We start from the raw sequence: 22,966 nt of genomic DNA on the forward strand, positions 1-22,966 counted from the left end.
AAATACATGGACATGTATACAATGTACACACCCAGTGCCATATACACATTTCATATCAGAGATACAAACCAATGTTTATCATCTACAAACAGCATATAGGATTTATTTTCCTAGTATTTGTCATAACATGTCCATAAGCCAATGTCTACATCATTGGTCACTTACGTATATTGTAAATCAAAGCTTGTCATGTATCATTGTATATCTTCTAAATACTTGTGAAGATCATGTAATGATGTTTTCACTGGTTGATAGTCATTTCATAAACCATAAATTTGCCTTCTGAGCAGAGCATCAAAACCATCAATCCTATTACTGACAAACATACGACCATCATATCCCAACAGTATGCGGGCTGCATTGTTATTACCAACGTTTAGCTTTTTCAGGGTATATTGTAGCTGACCTAGAGATTACCACCGTACAATTGATAACAATAGGCTTTAAAAACCGGTAGCTTGCACTTAACATTCACTGAGGACAAGGAAAATTGTCTCAACAGCATATTGGCACAGATGTAAAAAGATCTCTTTTGGCGTTCAATATCAGGGTTTAATTGCTTAAGATATCTTTCATAATATAACTCACATGTTTTTTTTTCTTTTCAACAAACGCAAGTTTGACTCCATTTCGATAAACTGAGATAAACTTGTTGGACGCCAATCACCTACTCTGTGTTACCATCTTTCCGACAATGTTCATAGTGTGGATCAGTGACACCAAAATGAAAAATCTGAACTACATAATATTGTCATTGATTTAACCCTTTCACCACCATGGTTTGTCCCAAATCCATTGTTTTCCATTGTAAAGTTGGACCTGTAAACAGGGAACTGGGGATGAAAGGGTTAACCCTTTGGGTGCTGTAATTTTTCCCCATCAAAATTTTAGGTGCAACATTTTACCAATTTTCTTTAATTTTTCGGTAATTTTTTGATAGTTTTGGACCAAATGGACATCACATTTTATAATTTATTGCCTACAGATTTTCATCAAAATTTTGGCAAAAAACTTAAAAAAATTGACTAGGCTATATTTTATCATAGACTCTCGAGAAAAACGGGACAGGCAACTGCTGAGGTTTCTTTGTGCGATCTATCTTGGAATACATTAAAGTTTATTTGCCAAGCGGTCCCCGACAACAATACTTCGTACTTAACACTGAATCTCATTAACGATCAAACTGACGTTCTGAATATGTACACTTTGCTCTTGCATGGCACGTTCCGAGTAATGACACAGAGAATTTTGAGGGTTTTTTGATACCAGTCATGGTGAATGTTCTGGTTACGATGAAGATCACATTTTGGATTCTAGCCGAAGCCAACAGGAAAAAACCAGACGATAAAGACAGTGTACCGTACATTTAGCCATAGACGCTACAGAAAACTCTTGCTAGGTATCGACAATATAAGTTTACATTCCCTACCATAAAATCTCCGATAACAACAAACATTTACAAGTTAGACAGGTTTACACTTCCCCAGTCCTGCGAAACGAAAATCTGACCTTTATTTCATCTGTCACGCAACATTTGACGAAAATCAGGGAACACAAAAAATGGCTACTCCATCGGAGCTCAAATACACGACCTCTAACATTTTGGTACTGTTTTAGCCTAAAGAAACACCAAAGTTCGGATAAGCTACACATGTTTACATCCGCAAAGTACTAGAAAATACATTTGTAACACTGACTTTCGCTGTCAGGAGAAACTTCGCAATAAATGGGGACTATCCATCGGTTGATGGAGTCAGAAGCGGTAAGGGAGACATGCATTTACACAAAGCTGAACGCTGTCCTCGTAAATTTGGCCGTTCACAGTTTTCAAACAACAACATTTCTGTAGTTAACATACCGGTACATACTTTACCGAATCATGGAGCACGCCTCGCACAGAAAAATTCCAACGGTTAAAAAACTACAAAAACGAGGGAAAATTCGGAGATACACGGACAATTGTGGAATGTAAACAACTCTGTGATGTCAACTGCTATTAAGTCTGGAACTGCAGCGGTATGTGTTTCGGATTTCTATTCAAAACTTTGTCACTTTACAGCAACATAGTTGCATTGAATCTCGCTACCAATATGTAAAAAGTACTTTAAAACCACTTTGACGAATTCTTCTCAAAATAGTTGTAACACTTTTATTTCTAAAAATGGACTTGCGGGTAATCCGGAATAACTTGTAATCCGAAAACATTATTACCATATACCCGCATGCACGTGTCTATGAACCGGACGTTGTGCAGTCGATCGGGCCCAGCTCATTCCGTCCCCGACCCATTAACACCTCTTAATTATTCCAAGATAGATCGCATGTTGCCTGTCCCGTTTTTCTCGAGAGTCTATATTTTATAAAGGCGACAAAAATTGACTTTTGCTCTCAATGGGCACAATGTCAATAGAACCAGTTACTAGAGCTCTACAAATTGCTAAGTTTCCTACTGCAGTGCGTGTGATTTGTGGATAAGAGGGTAATGACCTTACATGTATCTAGTGGTATGGTTGTCCTCTTGACGTCTGTTAAGAATGATGTGGTGATCCTGCAGAGAAGCTTGATATTCCTGCAGGGTAGCTTGGTAGTCCTACCACAGGATAGCTTGGTAGTCCTGAAGGGTAGCTTGGTTATCCCATAGGGTAGCTACAGTAGGTAGTCTTACAGAGTAGTTTGGTAGTCCGTCCTTGCTACCCTTCAGGACTACCAAGCTATCCTGTAGGTGCATGAAGGACTACCAAACTACTCTGTAAGACTACCTAGCTACCCTTCAGGACTACCAAGCTATCCTATAGGTGCATGAAGGACTACCAAACTACTCTGTAAGACTACCTAGCTACCCTTCAGGACTACCAAGCTATCCTATAGGTGCATGAAGGACTACCAAACTACTCTGTAAGACTACCTAGCTACCCTTCAGGACCACCAAGCTATCCTGTAGGTGCATGAAGGACTACCAAACTACTCTGTAAGACTACCTAGCTACCCTTCAGGACTACCAAGCTATCCTGTAGGTGCATGAAGGACTACCAAACTACTCTGTAAGACTACCTAGCTACCCTTCAGGACTACCAAGCTATCCTGTAGGTGCATGAAGGACTACCAAACTACTCTGTAAGACTACCTAGCTTCCCTTCAGGACTACCAAGCTATCCTGTAGGTGCATGAAGGACTACCAACCTACTCTATAAGACTACCTAGCTACCCTTCAGGACTACCAAGCTATCCTGTAGGTGCATGAAGGACTACCAAACTACTCTGTAAGACTACCTAGCTACCCTTCAGGACTACCAAGCTATCCTGTAGGTGCATGAAGGACTACCAAACTACTCTGTAAGACTACCTAGCTACCCTTCAGGACTACCAAGCTATCCTGTAGGTGCATGAAGGACTACCAAACTACTCTGTAAGACTACCTACCTACCCTTCAGGACTACCAAGCTACCCTGTAGATCTACAGAGTAGTTTGGTAGTCCTTCATGCACCTACATGATAGCTTGGTAGTCCTGAAGGGTAGCTAGGTAGTCTTACAGAGTAGTTGGTAGTCATTCTGCACCTACAGGCTAGCTTGGTAGTCCTGAAGGGTAGCTAGGTAGTCTTACAGAGTAGTTTGGTAGTCCTTCATGCACCTACAGGATAGCTTGGTAGTCCTAAAGGGCAGCTAGGTAGTCTTACAGAGTAGTTTGGTAGTCCTTCATGCACCTATAGGATAGCTTGGTAGTCCTGAAGGGTAGCTAGGTAGTCTTACAGAGTAGTTTGGTAGTCCTTCATGCACCTATAGGATAGCTTGGTAGTCCTGAAGGGTAGCTAGGTAGTCTTACAGAGTAGTTTGGTAGTCCTTCATGCACCTACAGGATAGCTTGGTAGTCCTGAAGGGTGGCTAGGTAGTCTTACAGAGTAGTTTGGTAGTCCTTCATGTACCTACAGGATCGCTTGGTAGTCCTGCAGGGTAGCTAGGTAGTCTTACAGAGTAGTTTGGTAGTCCTTCATGTACCTACAGGATCGCTTGGTAGTCCTGAAGGGTAGCTAGGTAGTCTTACAGAGTAGTTTGGTAGTCCTATGCACCTATAGGATAGCTTGGTACATGTAGTCCTGAAGGGTAGCTAGGTTATCCTATTGGGGTACAGGGTAGCTACAGTAGGTAGTCTTACAGGGTGGCCTGGTAACCCTCCAAAGTTGCTTTTTAGTGCTATAGGTAGCTTGGTTATCCTACAGGGTAGCTAGGTAGTCTTACAGGGTGGCTTGGTAGGGCTACAGGGTAACTAGGTAGCCTTCCCAGGTAGCTTAGTAGTCTTGTAGGGTAGGTTGGTGGCCTTCCGGGGTAGCCTGGTAGTCCTGCAGGGTAGCTAGTCCATGATATGATCTTGATCACAATGGACTGAAAGTATTCATATTTCTATCAGACCTGCTAGATGTGAACTCCATCAACCTTGGGAAAACTTCGCTATATCGAACTTGATGACCAATTTTAACTGCCCCCTTTCTGCATGCCAATAACAAGCACATCAACTTAAGCAAGAGCAGTGTATACTAGTAATTTGGGACTGATGGGTCTGCCTAGCCCTTGAGTGTCTGCATAATTTTCATTAGTTAATTTTTGTTTTCTTTCTTCAACAGATTTTTGGAATAGTGATATTCTCACCATGGGTGACGATGACAAGCCTTTTGCCTGTACTGCACCAGGCTGTGGTCAGGTATGTAGACAAGCCAATGATTTCACTTAATTCCATTCTTTTCAAGGTCATTTGTATAAAAACTTGATAAAAACAAAGAAAAGAAAAAATGAGAGAGAAAAAACAACATCAAATCTTGTTGTAGACTTTTGATTATAGCGTTGGGTCTGATGCAGATTTTATATGCTGACACTGTCACTGATAATATCTACATATGGCTGTCGACACAGTGTAGGAAAACCATTGGTGGATTTTAGGACATGTCTAGTCTCAGTGTTTCCCCTGGGTTCCAAAATCTTGTAGCAAATTTGGCTAGAAGCCCTAAAAAATTATTCGCCAAACCAGATATTCAATTAGCCAAGCCGATACCACTGATCACAAATGACGTCTTTCTTTCTCATTAATATGCAAAAATAAATATTTGTCTGCATTTTCCGTAAGAATGACGGAAATAAACCCTGTACTGATAGTGCTACTATGGATACTAAAAGTAACACCAATTTATGGTTCAGATTACAAGGTGCCAACATCAGCCACACATACAACATAAAATTTGTCCGAATTCCAAGCGACACTTGTCCAAAGTTAGGCGTATGCAACTATATTCAGTAAATCGCTATCGTGCGACACTGTACATATCGCTACAGACAACGGCAAGAAACCTGGTTCAGCATACTAGTTTTTTTCAAACGAATCAGATATCCATTCTCGTAGCAGTTCTAAAGTAAAATACTCTCAGACTTGAGAAATATGTGCATTTTTTAGACTTCCAATACATTTGCTTTACGCTTGAAGTTAAGCAAGCGAAGCTCGGACAGCGCACAGCGTGTCAATGGCGCTTGGGTCAGGGGTCATCATCAAAGACGTCAGAGTGTATTCACAGCCAGCTTCAATCATGCCATGGATCGCGGAAATCACGGATCATAAATCCAAATGTTCACATCTATTATGTAAACAGAACCGTAAAATATCAAATATATACCCTTTTGATATGGAGAAACATCTTTTTGTTTCACTGACGATCAAGTTAAATGCTCAAATATCGCGACAAAACTTGCGTATTTATTTGCACGATGTGAACGCGGAACTAGGCCGACTCGGCGGACGAGAGAGCGCTTCTCTGCAAGTCTGTATACGATGTCATGTCACAATACACCACGGTCCGTGATACACTGAAAATTGTCGCGAATTTATATTTAAGGAAGCCAATTCACACAAGTTTCTAACGCCAGTAAAGGTATTCTCTTGTTGGCAGCAATACACCACGAACATTTTCGCTATTCAGGAGTGCCTTACTCGCTCTACGTTCTAAAAAATGCCATGCGTATGCTTTTGACCATGCATGCCGCTACCTTCCTTTCCAAATTCATGGTCGACTTTCCTACATTGATCATAATTTTTCTTTCCATTTCATAGCTTTACTTGCACTTAAAATGTGTGTAGGGGTGGTTCCCCCCATATTGGTGGAGCAGCCAAAGTCAAAAGGAAAGTTTGCCGTTTTGCTTAGTTTCACCATCACTACGATCCTACAATTAAATTCAGTGTTGACGATGACATGGCTGTCACTGCACGGAGTTATCTGTAGGCACACATTGCACGTAGTCAAACCCAAAACTTCGCAACATTTTAGTCAACTAGTCATGATATACATGCGGTACTATTGATTTGTGAGTTATTTCGTTACAATTTTATTCATACTGTATGTGTTACAAATAGGATCTCCTGACGCATTAAAGGTCGGGGATGCACAGAGATACGTATAAAGTATTACGTCTCAAGTTGAATGCAGGACATGTGCGCGCGGACAAAGTGATGACGTCATAGTGCAATTTTCGATTCGCAAGTTTGGCTAACTTTTGCCAAAATCTTCTCGCCAAACGCTACTTTTTTCTCGCATTTGCGATTTGGCGAGCGGGCAGCGGAAACACTGAGTCTGCAACCATAAACAGTCTTCCCCCCTCTGCTGTCTATGCTGCAACAGGTCTGACCAGATCCCATGACAGACCCTGAGAAATAACCTCTGTTACAGGGCCTGAAAACTTTGTCAGCTATTAGAGTTGTACATGTATCAACAGAACTGAGTCAGACCTGATGGTACAGGAGTGTATACAGTGGTGAAATTTCTCACTGTATCCAGTGCTGTGAGTGAACTCATTATTGAACCATGGATGTGCGTACAGAGCTGTGTCTGGAACAGAGTCTATAGGACTGGTTGCAGGGTCTAAAAAATTACCATGATATTTCAGAGCTGTTCACACTGGTCGGAATCAGGTCTTACATTCTATGGTACAGCTCTGCACAGTCTTATCGATAGGTGCTGAGACAGGCAGAAATTTCTCATCCTGTCACAGTGACTATAGTATGATCACACCATGGTACATGTATGTAGTCATGCCCTCACAGTACTGGACACAGACCTGTACATCAGCCCCAGTCACAGCCACGTGTTGTCTTTGCTGACACAGACCTGTACCACAGGGTTGTGTCAGAGTCTGCTCAGGGCCTGTCACAGGGATGGAATTTTTCTTTCCTTTACACTTTGAGTTGAGAGTAATAAAGGAAAGATTATTTCAGTACAAATGGTAACTTTTGAAAGAAATTTTAATCAACCACTTGCAGCCTTTTTTGGGAAACTTTCTCAGATAGTGAACAACTATTTCACATTTTGATATCTCTTAATGTTTGCTTTTCAAAGACAAATGTAATGTGTGTACTCTTAAAATCAATGTCTTAAAAGAGCCCGTGATTGACAATAGAATGTGAAAAGTATAACTTTCCAGCTGTAAGCTCCTTACATTCTCTGATCTGAGAGTTGTAGAACATTGCATCCTTGCATAGAATTGAACTAAATAGACTTATCACAATTGAATGTATTTCACAATTGACATATTTATTCACTCATTTCAGAGATTTACAAATGAAGACCACTTAACTGTGCACAAACAGAAACACGAGATGACTCTCAAGTTTGGACCACCTAAGTTAGGAGATATTTTGCCAGTAGGTAAGTTTGAATCTCTGCATGGAATATTTTCAAATAGCACCCTGTAAACTAGAGATTTTGTCATTGTGGCCAACCTAACTCATCCGATGTAATATCTGTAGGTAAGCGGCATGTTGTCCTTATTATTGTATACAGTGTTTTTGCTAAGTTTGGCGAATATTGGTAAATGATTTGGTAACCGTGGTAACATTTCTGCTGTCCCCTAATCTGATTGCATTGATATACCAAGGGGAACCCTGGTAAAATGACTGGGAAACCCTGGTTACATTTACCTGTTTAGCACCCTTAGCAAAAACATCGGTACCCTTTGTGCATGAATGTTTGCGTAAAAATTAGTTTGAATTTCTCTCAGTTGTGTTTTTCACTTTAGCAGTGCCATCAATTACGTGTACATCTTCAAATTACACTTTCAGGAGATTACAATAACAAAATTGAGGCCTTTGTATCTGATGTGAGAAGTTCTCTTTATAATTGGTGTTTTTGTTGTTACGATGTGAATCGTTTCTGTGCAGACTCACGGTCAACAGTCTATCAGTATTTGTAACTTATAAATTGTTGCTGCTCGCCAAGTGATACATGCAGTTCACCAGCCAATATCTGAAAAATATTAAAATGATTTGACTGGTTTGAGAACAGACATCATCACGAGGGTCTATCTATTTCACATCAAAATAAAAATGGCAGATTAGTTTTCTCAAAGTTGAATCTAAATAGCTTGTTTCTGGTTATAGTACTTCAAAATATATCACAGATTCAGCATATCTTGACTATACTGGGCTCCACTGAACAATTTTACAAATCATCATAATCCTAGGGACTCCTATTCAGTTCATTATGAGAGGGCCCCCTAAGAAAAATGAGATTTGACCAAGTGTTCGTAAGGTGTGCCAAAGATTGTATGGAACATTGAGGTAGCATGTGCCTCGGGGACAGATATTCAGACTCTCAAATTTTCACAATTCGTTTCTGATCTACAACTTGTTGAAGCTCCTTTTGAAGCTCTGGAGTAAGTGAAGTTTTCCTTGCGTTAGGTTTTATGGATATCAAAAATTTAACTTTTCCCCACAGAATTGACACAAAGATTGCAGCCATTGTGAATTCGAAATATCGGTAATTTGTTTCTCTAGTACCAAACTTTGCATGGCAACACCTGATATTTATTCTTGCTTTGTTAAGAGAATGGTTAAAAATTTTGTTGAGGAAAGTTTGGGCAAAAGTTGAAGTCTTTTAATTTCTAGGTATGTACTACATTAAATGTAATTTTTATATTTCTAAATTACCATTTATTTAAAAATTATAATGGGCCTTTGACAGGTAATGTATCAATGAGAAGGAATCTTTATGACAAAGTTGAATGGCAAGTTCATTTAGTGTTGCACACATGAAGATCACTTGGCCCTATTTTCATTATGAAACAGTAGACTTTTGCTAGGGGGCCCTCCATAGCGGTGTGTAACAACTGGACTCCCTAGGTTTATGTTCATGTGTAAAATAAATCAGTGTGAGTACGGTCTTGTTCAGTCTGGTATTGAGTTTGATCAAGCTTTGGACAAAAACTTGACCTGACAGTTGTAATTAGTAACCGGGGCAATTGATGGAAAGGGTGAGAAAAAAGCCACATTACGCCAAATTCTGTATCACTTAGAGCAATTTTTTTGAAACAGCTGATCAGACGCCGACGCCGACAAGATTTCTGAAGAACTGTGAAGAAGTGGGCCTATTCAATGAGTTGCCGAACGTCAACCCTTTTGAACATGAGTTTAAAAAAGCTGCAGAAAAACAACAATCTGAAAAAGAGGTGAGTCTCAGTAAACAAAGGTCCATGACACCAATCCAGCAGACGATAGCGCTGATGGCGATTTCAGGTTTGTTACTAAATATAGCTGCACGCGAACGACATCGGACAAAATTTGGACAAATTTCGTTGTTGCGCGCGTGGCTGTTGTTGCAGCTTGCAGTCGGAGTTATGAATTATTGTGACCTTTATTATCCATGGTAACACTAGCAGGTTTTATTTTCTCCGTTCTTGCAGTATATTTAAAATTATATTTATTTTTGCATATTAATGAAAGAAAAAATGATGTCATTTGCAATCAGCACTATTTCATCCAAACTCATTTCGATTGCTGTGTACTCTGGTCAGTTCCAAGTCTTGAAAATTGTCACCTGATTTCCAAGTTCTCAAATTCATGCTTGCCCTATTTGTGTTGAAGGGAGGAGGTCATCAGAACTCTGCTCAAAGGTTGCCAGGGCCCCCTAAGACCAATATAAACACTGTATCAAGGGTATGTTGGCGATTGATGGAAGTTAAAACATGTTTGCTAACAATGACTATCGTAAAATTTAAATGTTGCAGCTATGTTGACGTGATGCATCTATATATAATGCATGAAATACATTGTTTGTTAACAAGAAAGTCGCACACGCGCAGTTCCAATGACCCCCTCCTTTTATAAAATCAGTTAGAATCTTGTATGTCCATTCAACACAATAAATCCAGGTAAAATGCAAAAAGTACAATATTCCTCACAAGGGAAATTCCGGCAGTGCATGGGAAATTCCGGCATTGTGGCTTCTCAGGGGAAATTCTTGCATTTCATCATACAGACCACAAAATTGCTGAACTTCCTTTTCAAGTTTAGGAGCAGACAGCCCCCTATCCAGACAAAATCCATTCATATGCTAATACCCAAAGAACAAAATGTATCAATATGTATCTAACTGATACATTTTATGTAAATTATACATAAATATGCAAGTAGGTCATCTAAAATAAAGAAAGCTGTTTTTTTTCTAAATGTGTGAAAGAATTTATTCCAGCTCTTTGCCACTGGTAAAGTTAGATGTTCGAAAAATTAAACATGTGACTTTGTTATCCATCAGGCCATGGAGGTTGTACAAAGTGAGGCAGGCACTACAACAGTTATCATAACCAGCGGGGTAGATACCTTACCGCAAGCAAACATAATATCTTCAAACACTGAAATGCAACATTCTCCGGAGACAGTATCCACAACAACCATAGATGATGAAGGTGTGCAGTCCTCAGTCCAGGAGCCTGTAACCGTGGCGACACCCATCTCTGCTGCTTCCATAACAACACAAGCACCATCCCAGATGGTTGCTCACATCCAACCAGGGTCAGTATTTAACTTGTCCCACATTTTGCCGAGCACAGTCCTTCCAGGTGGACCGTGGGCTGAGAAATACTGAAGTAAATAAGATTAGTAATGATGTCCTCTAGAGGGCGCACTCCAAGAGATCATATTTGGAGCTGATGTGACCACATAGGTAGTCATAAAGATTACTATCCAATGTTGCATACTGCTGTATTTAGTAAAACAGAATACAAGAAACCTGTATAAATTTTCACAAAGTTTCTGAAGATAAACTTCTAAAGATATACTACTTTACTGTTGATTCAAGAAAAATTAATGTCAAAATAAGCAAATTCTCACTGTAGCTAGAAACATGCAATCTCTATGTATTGATAAGATATGAAAGTGATAAGCTGAACCCTGTGAGCGCTGTAATTTTTCCAGCCAAAGTTTTAGTGCAACATTTTACCAATTGTATGAATTTTTCTGCAATTTTTTCATAATTTTTGAGCAAATATGGACATATTTCATTGGCTACAGATTTTTATCAAAATTCTAGCAAATATTTGGAAAAATAACTGACTGGTGTATATGATAAAGACGACAAAAATTGACTTTGGTGCTAAAGGGTTAATTGTTCCTTGTATGTTGATGACACACTGTTAGGTACAACCTAGAAATATATAATGAAGTTGTAGTTGATTGTGTTTGTCATTCCTGGTTTCAGACACAATCACATTCCCACCGTGCCGATCGTCTTACAACTTCAAAATGGCGCCACTTTGCCGGTGGCACTGCCAGTATCCGTGGCCAATCCCCATGTTCCTGTGCCAACTGCCATATCCGCATTCCAGCACACCGTGCCGGCACAGTTACCGGCGCAAACATCAACACAATCAGAAGCCAAACTGGTAAGATACAATGCAAGCTTCAATTCCTAGTCCCCTCTTTTTAATAGTCAGCAGAAAAAAACAAGAATTTAGCTTGTCAATACAAACTATATGGGTGTGACGTGCATTGTTACTCTGCCGACAGTTTGGTCACGTCAAAACAAAACAGTATATTTCTATGATGATAAGTGTAATTCTGGATATTTCAACAGGCTTTGTCTGTCAGAAAATGGAACACTGAAAAAATTGTCAAAAGTTTTTTGTGGCTGTATGTGCAATGAGTTGGAAAGTGAATATTTTAAGGTTTAAAAATGTACATCACAATGTCTGAGTTGATCAATATGCTGCATAAAACTTATAGTCTGAACATGTAACAAAAACGGAAAAAAAAATTGTCAAAAGTTACTGTTCTGAGAGGTATGATACAATGAGTACGTAAATTGTACATTTTCAGATGGATTGTTTGTTTTAAAAATCTGTGTGGTAATGTCTGTTTACAGAAATTGAAAGCCGCCCTCACTCAGGGGAACATGAACGTGATGTCACAGGCTGTGGAGGTGGTTACTAGGCGACAGGAAGAGGAACAGCTCCAGCGGCAACAGCATCAACAACAACAACAAGACCAACAACAACAACAAAATCAACAGCAAAATGAATCCCAAAAGTAATTATCAATCTCTGTTCCATTGAGATGTCACATTTTAAGGCACGCATATATAAGTATGTAACCATCAAACAGGCACAGCAAGTCTGAGGGGAATCTTTCTCCAGGTTACACTGTTAACCCGTTGAGTGCTGTAATTTTTCCCACTAAAATTTTACTGCCACATTTTACCGATTTTCTATGCATTTTTCTGAAATTTTTTGATAATTTTAGATCAAATGGACATCATGTTTTATTGGCTACAGTTTTTTATCAAAATTTTGGCAAAAATGTGAGAAAAATTGACTGTGGTATATTTCATAAAGGTGAGAAAAATTGACTTTGGTGCTCAAAGGGTTAATGTCCTGCTGCAAGAATGGCGCCCTCAATCGGCAGGATTGAACAAGATAACAAGATAACAGGTAGATTTCCTGAAAAAAGCTGCAATTTTCATTTTACATGTGAACAAGTTTTACAACCAGAGACACTTATAAAAACAGATTTAGTCTTTGCTAGACAGTGGAAAATATGCAACAGTTAATGCATATCAAGAGAAATATTAAATACATGTAAAAAATGAAATTCTTTATACAATGCATTATCACACTGAACTTTCAGTCTCATATCAAATTCTCAACTCCTTATGAACTGATGACCTCTGTTCTGTTTCTCTGACATAGAAGGAGACGGCGCAACACCGTGGATGATCCCGACCAGAGACGTAAGAAATTCTTGGAAAGGAACCGAGCAGCGGCAATGAGATGTCGCAACAAAAAGAAGGTGTGGATTTCATCTCTGGAGGGCAAAGCCGAGGAATTGACCAAAATGAATCATCAGTTACAGGTAGGTATTTGTATCCTATCACAGTATATGGATACACATATGTACAAAGAGGTGTATGTTTGTGGTTGGTTAATCGTTATCAAGCCTATTATTTTCCAATCTGCCAAGTTTGCTAAAGTGCAATTTAGTTAGGTAATGGTAATTATTCATTTATTTATTTATTTATATATTATTTATTTATTAATTATTTACATATAATTTACATATGTTTGCTTAGTTTTCATGTCTTTTGATATGTACAATGGTTTCAAATGATAAGAAAATTTTCTCTTAGCAGCAATTTGATAACTGTCAGCATTTCGTTCACAGAATGAAGTCAGTACACTCAGGAATGAGGTAGCTCACTTGAAACAATTGCTGCTTGCCCATAAGGACTGCCCAATCACCATGCTGCAGCAGAAAACACAGCACCAGATCTTAGCAGGTGAGCACAACAATAATATGCAAATCGAGTCAAAATAAGATGTCAGTGTCACTGATAGTAGTTGGTACTGTAGTTCATGCTTCACTTTGCAAAATTACTTTACAGTGTTTAGACAAACCAAAAGCAGCAACTTGTTGCATTAAAGGTATACAGTCACCTGTAATCTACATATGCCCATGTATGGTCAAAGGGGCGTTCCTTGGTATTCAAAATGCCCATGTGAGGGCGCTGTTTTTAAAAAGCGGCCACCTGCTTAAAATCTGTGATTGGTTAGATTTTCTCTTTCCATGTAAACTGTGGCAAAATTGGAACAGGTGACAGTATACCTTTAAATCAACAGTCATTATCTGTTGTTCTTTGCATCATTGCTTCTTGTCAGTTACTGTTTATGTGATTATAATCATCTGTACTAGTCACGTCCCGTGAAAGATACGGACACAAGTTTTACATCTACTTGACTGTTTACATGTAATATGAAACTTTAATGAAAAGTTTTGAAAACACTTTCACCTCAAGAATTTACACCACAATGTGAACTTTTACAAGCCTGCAGGCATTTTAAGTACATTTTACAAAATTTGTACACAAAGATTTGTAGACATGCTTGCAAAAGTTCACATTGCGGTGTAAATTCTTGAAATGAAAATGTTTTCGAAACTTTTCATTAAAGTGTCTCAACTTGGCCCACAAGTGCTCAATTTTATTTTGTGATTGATTATGATCTTTGTACAAATCACAATTAATTTAAGTTGTAAAGTTACGATAGCACGATACTATGAGCTGTTAATATTATTATTCATAACCATTACTGTGTAATATATTACCATGCCCTGTCCATCGCACTTCAATCGGTCGAGCTGAACCATGTGACTGACCACAAATACACAGTAATGGTTTGTTTACATACCCGTGAATATGAATAATATCGTAAATATAGTAACTTTACAGTTGAACAAAAATTGTCATTTGTACAAAGATCATAATCAATCACAAAATAAAATTGAGCACTTGTGGGCCAAGATAAGACACTTTTTTCAAAAAAATCTCCTGATTTGCAAAATTTTTGCAGCGCCTGCACTACTCACTGACAAGTTCTGGGGCCCGTTGTCGTGTCGTGTAAATTTTGATGATTTTTGGGGATTCGTTGATAATATAATTGAAATAACAGACTCCGCACTGACCATTAATGTTAATTTATGGGCGCCGGCGAGAGGAAAGCCAAAAATTAACGGGCTCTGCAAGCCTCGCCTATTAATTTTTGGCTTTCTTCTCGCCCTTGCCCATAAATAAACGTTAATGGTCAGCGCGTCGTCCGTTATTTCCATATTTGTGGTCAGTCACATGGTTCAGCTAGACCAATCAAAATGCGACAGACAGGGCATGGTAATATAATTTATTTTCTCTGACCTAAACATTGAATTTTGTACCTTTGTCTATCTTACAGCAGGACACCCAGTGACAACACTTCAGGATCACAAGGCCACCAACGTTGCCTCTACACATCAAGTGACGAGCGTGACCGCTGCGGAAGCCGTGGCAACGTCGGCGCTGACAACGATGGCGCAGCTCGCGACAACCGAACTACAGACCTCACAGAGTTCAGTGACAGCAAACTGACGTGAAGAGTCAAATATTTAAAAAAAAATTGTACAAAAATAAGGTGAATCTTTTTTATACAGGTCGATTTTGACCAAGTACTGTAGTGTTAGCAATGCCTTAAAATGATACTGTCTCGATGGTATTCCTCTCAGCCTGACTATAGTGGTTTCACCCTTTGTTGACAATGAATGGACTCTTCCATTTTCAGTTTGTCAGGGATGAAGCATTATAAGCTCAGTAAGCAAATAGGTAACACCATTTTTTCAACATTATTTTCTTTTATCATATTTTTTAGTTTGAAGTTTAACTGTTTCAGCTTATTTTTCATTCAGTTTTTTTTGTTAATGTGCAGTGTTGAAATTATGGAGTTTAATGTCCAGCACATCCCAACAGAATTCAAATTTTAGTGATCTTAACATACTTGCTAAAATATTGATGCCAAAACATTAGTAATGCACCTCTGTCATCGTAGCTGTTGTACTCGAAAACGTTGTAACAGCATTATGAAGGTCTGTGAGTGACTGTGTTTTATGTTTTTTGTGCGTGAAACTCTGTTCTGTAATGAAGTATTCAAAAATTGTTATGTTTGCATATCAACAAAAGCACCCAGTGAAGCCATCAAGTAATTCGCATGTTCAACTCTTATCTCATTTTGCGTTGTTCAGTAACTCCAAGAGGAGATTTTTACAGGCAACTTTTAAAAAAAAATGGATTATTCAAGTTCAAGTTCGAGCGAATGAAGAGCACAAAGCTTTCTTGACAGAGCTTATCACACGCACAAAATTTATGTGATTTGTAATCATGTTAAACATAGAGTGATCAGTGATCTTGTAAAAGAGAAAATGGTTTCACTAGTTGACCTTGAATGCCTGAATGCAATGGCACTATGAACAGCGCCACAGTCGGCAGCACAGGCACTATGATAGGGCAATAGTCAGCAGGCCAGGCACTATGATAGGGCAATAGTCAGCAGGCCAGGCACTATGATAGGGCAATAGTCAGCAGGCCAGGCACTATGATAGGGCAATAGTCAGCAGGCCAGGCACTATGATAGGGCAATAGTCAGCAGGCCAGGCACTATGAACAGTGCCACAGTCAGCAGGCCAGGCACTATGATAGGGCAATAGTCAGCAGGCTAGTCACTATGATAGGGCAATAGTCAGCAGGCCAGGCACTATGAAAGGGCAACAGTCAGCAGGCCAGGCACTATGATAGGGCAATAGTCAGCAGGCCAGGCACTATGATAGGGCAATAGTCAGCAGGCTAGTCACTATGATAGGGCAATGGTCAGCAGGCCAGGCACTATGATAGGGCAATAGTCAGCAGGCCAGGCACTATGATAGGGCAATAGTCAGCAGGCCAGGCACTATGATAGGGCAATAGTCAGCAGGCCAGGCACTATGATAGGGCAATAGTCACAAAAAGCGTATCAAAACCTCATCAACTACAGTGTCATCAGTCGCTATTTATAGATATTATGTTGTGTGCGGAACAGATTTTCTTCATTGAAAAATTTAGTTTTTGTGTATTCATAATCATAGTTAGTTTCTGATAGGTAACATGCCTGTTTTATTAGAACCTATGCTTAATACATACACTGACAACAATGAGTATTTCTCTGAAATGTGATGACGCTACATGCAAAGACAACAAAGCTGACAAAACAGGAAACAAGCTGTCAATATTGCTTTCAACAGCCCTATCGTTTTCAGTTGAAAATTTGCACCAGAGCAGTAGGAAAGAAAGGTGTTGAACAGATGAAATTGTGTCCCTGTATAATGATGGGCCACAACACACATCCCATGTACAGGTACAAGTGCAAATGGTACAAGTTTGTCATTGAGAGAGATTTTATTTTTAAATTTCCCCGTTCAAAAGTTTCATTATATAAGTTTGTCTTTTCAGTACTACAAAAGAAATGAGTACTTAAAATTGACCGAAGGTTTTGCATTTGGAAAATTCAAGCTAGTCGAAAGATTCCATATTTATACCAATCATTGTTTGTTTTGAATTCTGACAGTGGGCAAGTTTCAAATCTGCTTCAAATGAGTTATTAAATATTACATAATTGTAAGAAAGTTTGAAATTCTGTTCTCCGAATGGAAAATATGTAATTTCCAATCCAAGTTGATCACTCTGTGCTGTGTTTTGTTTGTAGGAGTTGTAGACACATATTTGTCAACCACAAATTTTAGAAAAACGGCAGACAATAATAAAGTTGGCATGTGCATTTTAGGTTCCTTCGCAGTGAAGTAATAATTCTGAATTTACGACCGTTCTTTAAAATCATGTTGAAACCTGAAAAAGAAAATTGCTCTGAAGATGGTTTTTTTGTGAAAACAACCTTGCATATTAGTTGTCAGGATGATGGTGTCTTAGAAATTGGTAAATTCCCTGAGGGGAATTTTAAAAAAAGTATTTCAACATGTTGTATTTCCTGTCATAATTACCCTGAGAACATTCTTCAAGAAAGTCGCATCAAAGATAGTTGCCCTTTTTGACATAGACGATACCAACTCAGTTATATGGATCACACCATTGTGAGATGGGGGCCACAACACTTCAGTCGAGGGGCAAGTATTTCATTATGGAGCTCTAATATTAATGATTTATTAATTATTAATGATTTAAAAATCTTTTAAGAAGAGTAAGTGGCAGCAGGAGGTTTAAATCTGTTAGATAAGCCGACAAAATTTTGGAGTCAGAGAGTGTTATTCAATATCCTGCCTACCCTACTTGTAATGGAATGTCCTCATATTTCACATGGAAAAAAATGCTAGTGTCGTCATCTGCTTATAGACAGAAATGCCTTCGGAAAGAATTAGACTTGTTTCAGTTTGTGTTTTATCTCCATTGCGGATCTTTTTGTTTTATGTAGTGTAATATATATATATCAACTTGACAACTAGAGATTAATCGGGCAGGTCATAGGTCATATGACTTTGTATTAGCCTGCTACTATGTTTTCTAAATTGTGAAAAAATCAGTGCCTCTAACTTTCTAAAAGAAATGTTTCTTTTTACAAAAAAATGGGCGAAAATACTCTGTAACTTCTAGACAAGATTTAGTTTTTCATTTGTATATTCAAATATTTTTCATGACATTTTGAAATACAGAGTGAATCAAAGTTGCATGACTTGCAAATAATGAGTTTGAAGTGAAAATTTATCGTTAGGTTCCAAGTGTTATATTTTTCTTCTCTGTAAAATTATGCAATCATAGTTTATATCAGCATAGTTTTGCAAATTAAAAATAGCTTGTACATTTATCATTAGCATTTTGTAAAATTCAGTTTTTGCTTGTTTAACATTATCTTTTTTACATAAAAATATGTACGATTCAGAAGAGAAGCAATCGTATGGGAAGCATTAATGTTTCTGCAACAGGGATGATATTGTTCCATTGTACAGCGCCCTCTATGTCAGGGATGAAGTGTTCATGTAAATCTTCAGTCATTATTGCAGGCCATGGTTTTTTGGCAAAATGTGTCCCGATCGTCTTATCAGATTTGTTCAAAAATATAAAAATCGTGAATTATTGAAATGTTAAAGAAAGTTGTGAATATGGAAGAAAAATGTCAACTTTTTGTGGAAAAGTTGGTAGGCAGTCGTACAGGAATTTTGTTCTTGTTGTATATACACATGTAGTGCATTGCAGTACAGTGTGTTCTGACCTTAAAGGTATGCTGTCACATGTGTTCCAATTTTGCCACAGTGAACATGGAAAGAGAAAATCTAACCAATCACAGATTTTAAGCGGGTGGCCGCTTTTTAAAAATAGCGCACTTACATGGGCATTTTGAATACCAAGGAAATGCCCCTTTGACCATATATGGGCATATTTAGATTACAGGTGACTGTATACCTTTAGTCCATACAGCCAACCACAATTTGAAGAAATCTTGCAAAGGGTTTTTATATCGATCGGTCATCCAAAACAGCCATTCCTGTCATTTCATATGCAAACTGTGAATTTTAAAGTAATTTCTGTGTTTGATGTTGAAAGTTCCCAATATTACAGTTAAAATTTGGTTTTGCTAACTGCTGGTAGCATATTCTTTGAGACCACTCTCAAAGATGATTGTTGTGTGATGTGGGTATTCTACGGGACAAGTTTCCTCTTTTTGAAATGTAGGCAAAAATGGATGTTCTTGTCTCTATGATTGATATTCACAAATATTGCTTTTGTGGAAAATCGATTGGCCGGACATCTATTTATGTATACCATATAACCTTATTCTAGAAAAGTCAAATTTTTGTCATTAAGGTAGTGTGCGCCTCTGGGACAGATATTTTTGCTCTCAAACATTTACAATACTGTTTTCGTCTCTATTCATTTGAGCTCACTTTGAAGTGCATGGAGTAAATAAAAATTTTTTTACTGGCGTAGTTTTGTGAAAACTAAAAATTTAATTTAACCCCATAGAGACAACACAGGGATGGCGGCCATTTTGAATTTCAAAAGTCAAGAAATATTGCTTAATTTGTTTCTGTAGTAGCAACTTTCGGGAAGTAACCATCGAATTTTATTCACGATTTTGAAAGGGAATAGTCTATAGATTAGCTAAACAGAAAGTTTGAGCAAAAGTTGAAGTCTTTTGAGGCACGTACTACCTTAAAACTTTTGTCAGTTCAATAATTTTTGCAGTTGTGCCCTGTACCATTCTTTTGTAAAAATACATCATGGTCAACACGAGTTTTCCCAGTTTTATTGAAAATATTTATTTACTCTTTGAGTCAATCTGGAAATTTCTGAAAATTGTTTGATGTCAGCCCAGTACGTGTAATATAACATTTTTGTGCCTAAAAGAGAATTTTGTGAAGTCGGTGACAAATCAGGTTAGCCTGGAAGGTACACTAATCTAGATAAAGTTACTTTACTATATAAAATTTGGGAAATTCTAGTAAGTTTTTGATGTTATTTCATGTATGATAATAAGAATGGTTTTTTTTTCTGACTGAAATGTATCTGATACCTTTATCATGTTTTTCAGTATATTTGTTCTGTTTTTTAAATCTAGTTTTCTGTACTACCCCAAAATCATGTTGTAACAGCTGGAGGTCAACTTGTAAAAAAACGGCCTTTTTTTGTGGTTCTCATTCACAATGACTAGTTGTAATTTTATGCAGTTCTCAGGTTTCAAATTTTTGTGTTCTTGTTAGTATGACCCCTTAGATATTTGAATTGAAAATGCTGCATTTTGATTGGCTAAGCCCAACAGCTCTGTTCCATCCAGGAGGCAACAGTAAGTGTGATAGTGTCCCACTCGCAACAATTTCAAGAAGAGATTATGTTAATTAGGTATGGTTTGATATAAGCGACTGGAAACTGTTACCAAGGCAACCGTGAAAATTACTTTTCTAATTCACTTTCAACGTAAAACCATCTCTGGTGAGAGGACACGTCATAAAAATGGAACAAGCATATTTACTTCAAGAAATTTTAAATTGGCTGGTTGTCACTGAGGTTGTAATCGATACTGGCTAGTTTCCAAATACTCTTCCACTGATTTTGAAATGTTATAAGCTACAATTTCTAAGTGTCCTTTGCAATTTTGAAGTTTTAGTATGACATCGTATGGGCTGCTGAGTTATGAACATTTTAAAATCAGCCCAGATAAGCCTCATATAGTTTTACCAAAAATCTGGGCTGAAAATTACAGATGGCCCTAATCATCAAATTTCTTTTACTGCGATTTGTTACTACACATATGTCTTGGCAAACTTTTTTTTTTCTTTAAGACTCGATTATGTTTGAGTCATCTTCACATGTTGATATCCTCAAAGGTTAAAACAATTCAGAAGTATTTCATTGCTTACAAGATAGTGTGGTATTAAAATTCATTTGTGTTTCTTTTGATTTCTCGTCATCAGCTGAACCTGTTCACGCCTAATTCCATGTAGAGAGGTCCTGAATCACCATTGGTAAGAATGGGTTTTTGGGCTAAACCATTGTGGTGAAAGGGTTAAGTTTTCATGTGCAGAGGGATTAGTACCCTGGAAATCAATACTGTTGTATCACTAGAATCTTGCAGTTTAATTGTTCAAAATCATGCAGAAGTTAAATTTGATTTATACTTTATTTCGTGGTTTGATTAATCTGATTGAAATCAGTTCAAGTGATGGAGACATTTCTGTCTTTCTTCTCTCTATGAATCTTGCACTGGTAATGTTTGAACATATCATGTTCATTTCTTAAGGTAGTATGCGCCTTGAAAGTGACAGATTGAAAATTTTGCTCAAACTTTCCTCAATGAAACTGTCAACCATTCTCTTACCAAATCAACAATAAAAATCCAGGGTCATTGTGCAAAGTTTGGAACTGGTGAAACAAATTATCTTTTATTATTACATTTTGCGATTGCCTGTATTGAAATTCAAAATGGCCACTACTCCTGTGTTAACTCTATGGGGGGAAATCAATTTTTTTTATTTTCGAGAAAACTAAGCCAGTGAAAGTTTTTTCTTTCTTCAAGGGCTTTAAAATAAGCCACCACAAGGGGTAGATCAGAAAAGAATAATTGAGAGTCCGACCATCTGTCCCCGAGGCGCGTTCTACCTTAAGATTCAGAAAACAACCAGCCTACCAAATCGTTATCTGTACTTCTCGTGTTACATTGTTCAGCAAGCAGATTTTTCTGTTCCGTTTCTAGAATCAGCCCTGGCCAGTTGCTCTCAGCTGTACATTGTTGTGTACAGATGCTTAGCAACAAAGAGAGTGTGCCTGACATGTCCCTAGCAACAAAGGAAAATAATTTACGTCTTTGACATAGAGCTACAGAAGAAATTAATCTTCAAATTATGGAGAAATGTTTTTTCTTTAGTTTTGAAGGTTTGAAGTTTGAGAGTTCAACTGACTTCATATATATATATATGTATATTTTAATATCATGAAAGTTTGAAAAAAAAAAGTGATATCTTTATCAGTATTTGAGATTTTTCCAGTTTCTTGACATATAAATTTTCTATGATATTGCAACGAAATTATTTCTCATCTTTGATGTAGATGCTTAATTTCTGTAGAATGTTTTGATGTTTGAAACCTGTTTTAATTTCTAGTTTTATGTTTCTTTTTTGAGAACTGTTAATGTAAATAAAAAAAGGCAGGTAGTCAGAGAAATCCTTTCGATTCGTAAGTAAAGAGGCTATTTTTATCTCCCTGGCACACCTCAACCCTTTGAGCGCTGTTATTTTCTCCCGCCAAAATTTTAGTGCAAAATTTTACAAATTTTCGTGAATTTTTCTGTAATTTTTTGATAATTTTGAAACAAATGGACATCACATTTCTTTAGCTACAAGTTTTTCTCAAAAATTTGTCAAAAATCTGAGAAAAATTGACTGGGGTTTATTTTATAAAGGGGACAAAAATAGACTTTGGTGCTCAAAGGGTTAAAGAACACAGAGCCACAAACACTATGCGTAAACCTCTCATGAAGATAGTTGGTTTTCTTAAGGGGCCCTCCGTAAGCTCTGTGAAGCAAGTGACCCCCTAAGGTTTGTGTTGATTTGTAATATTGTTTCATGTAGGCCCGTAGTTCTCTGTCTTGCAGTGAGTGCTTCACATTTTCCCCATCGCCCGCTAACTTGTCAAATTACAATATGGGACTCAAGTTTGTCAAGGAGATCTGTCCCTACATTAGTTAGAATGATTATGCCGAGCTTTATTGCATTGCAAATCTATTGACACTTTGCACAACCGTGATATGTGTATGCATATCTTTCCATGAGAGCTTCAAGTTGACAGTATTTTGATAAAAGTCACAATGAATGACCAATCTTTGCAAGACTGTAAA

General features: G+C 37.8%; 1 protein-coding gene across 7 annotated transcripts in view; it reads left to right on the forward strand.

The window, feature by feature from the left end:
* LOC139127594 (cyclic AMP-dependent transcription factor ATF-2-like) overlaps positions 1 to 22,346 on the forward strand; it is a 39,449-nt gene extending 17,103 nt beyond the window's left edge. For 3 of the 7 annotated variants that reach the window (XM_070693506.1, XM_070693501.1, XM_070693505.1), the window contains exons 2-10: positions 4,618 to 4,694; positions 7,581 to 7,677; positions 9,342 to 9,475; positions 10,561 to 10,817; positions 11,503 to 11,686; positions 12,166 to 12,329; positions 12,989 to 13,151; positions 13,461 to 13,575; positions 15,020 to 22,346. In XM_070693506.1, coding sequence (XP_070549607.1) covers positions 4,644 to 4,694; positions 7,581 to 7,677; positions 9,342 to 9,475; positions 10,561 to 10,817; positions 11,503 to 11,686; positions 12,166 to 12,329; positions 12,989 to 13,151; positions 13,461 to 13,575; positions 15,020 to 15,192 — 1,338 coding nt within the window. In that variant the 5' untranslated portion in view covers positions 4,618 to 4,643 and the 3' untranslated portion in view covers positions 15,193 to 22,346. The remainder of the gene's footprint in view (positions 1 to 4,617; positions 4,695 to 7,580; positions 7,678 to 9,341; positions 9,476 to 10,560; positions 10,818 to 11,502; positions 11,687 to 12,165; positions 12,330 to 12,988; positions 13,152 to 13,460; positions 13,576 to 15,019) is intronic. The other 4 variants (XR_011551058.1, XR_011551057.1, XM_070693502.1 and 1 more) reach the window with 4 other exon arrangements.
* The last annotated feature ends 620 nt before the right edge of the window (positions 22,347 to 22,966 follow it).

This window comes from Ptychodera flava, unplaced genomic scaffold (assembly GCF_041260155.1).
Source record: "Ptychodera flava strain L36383 unplaced genomic scaffold, AS_Pfla_20210202 Scaffold_33__1_contigs__length_2856901_pilon, whole genome shotgun sequence".
Classification (NCBI taxonomy): Eukaryota; Metazoa; Hemichordata; class Enteropneusta; family Ptychoderidae; genus Ptychodera; species Ptychodera flava.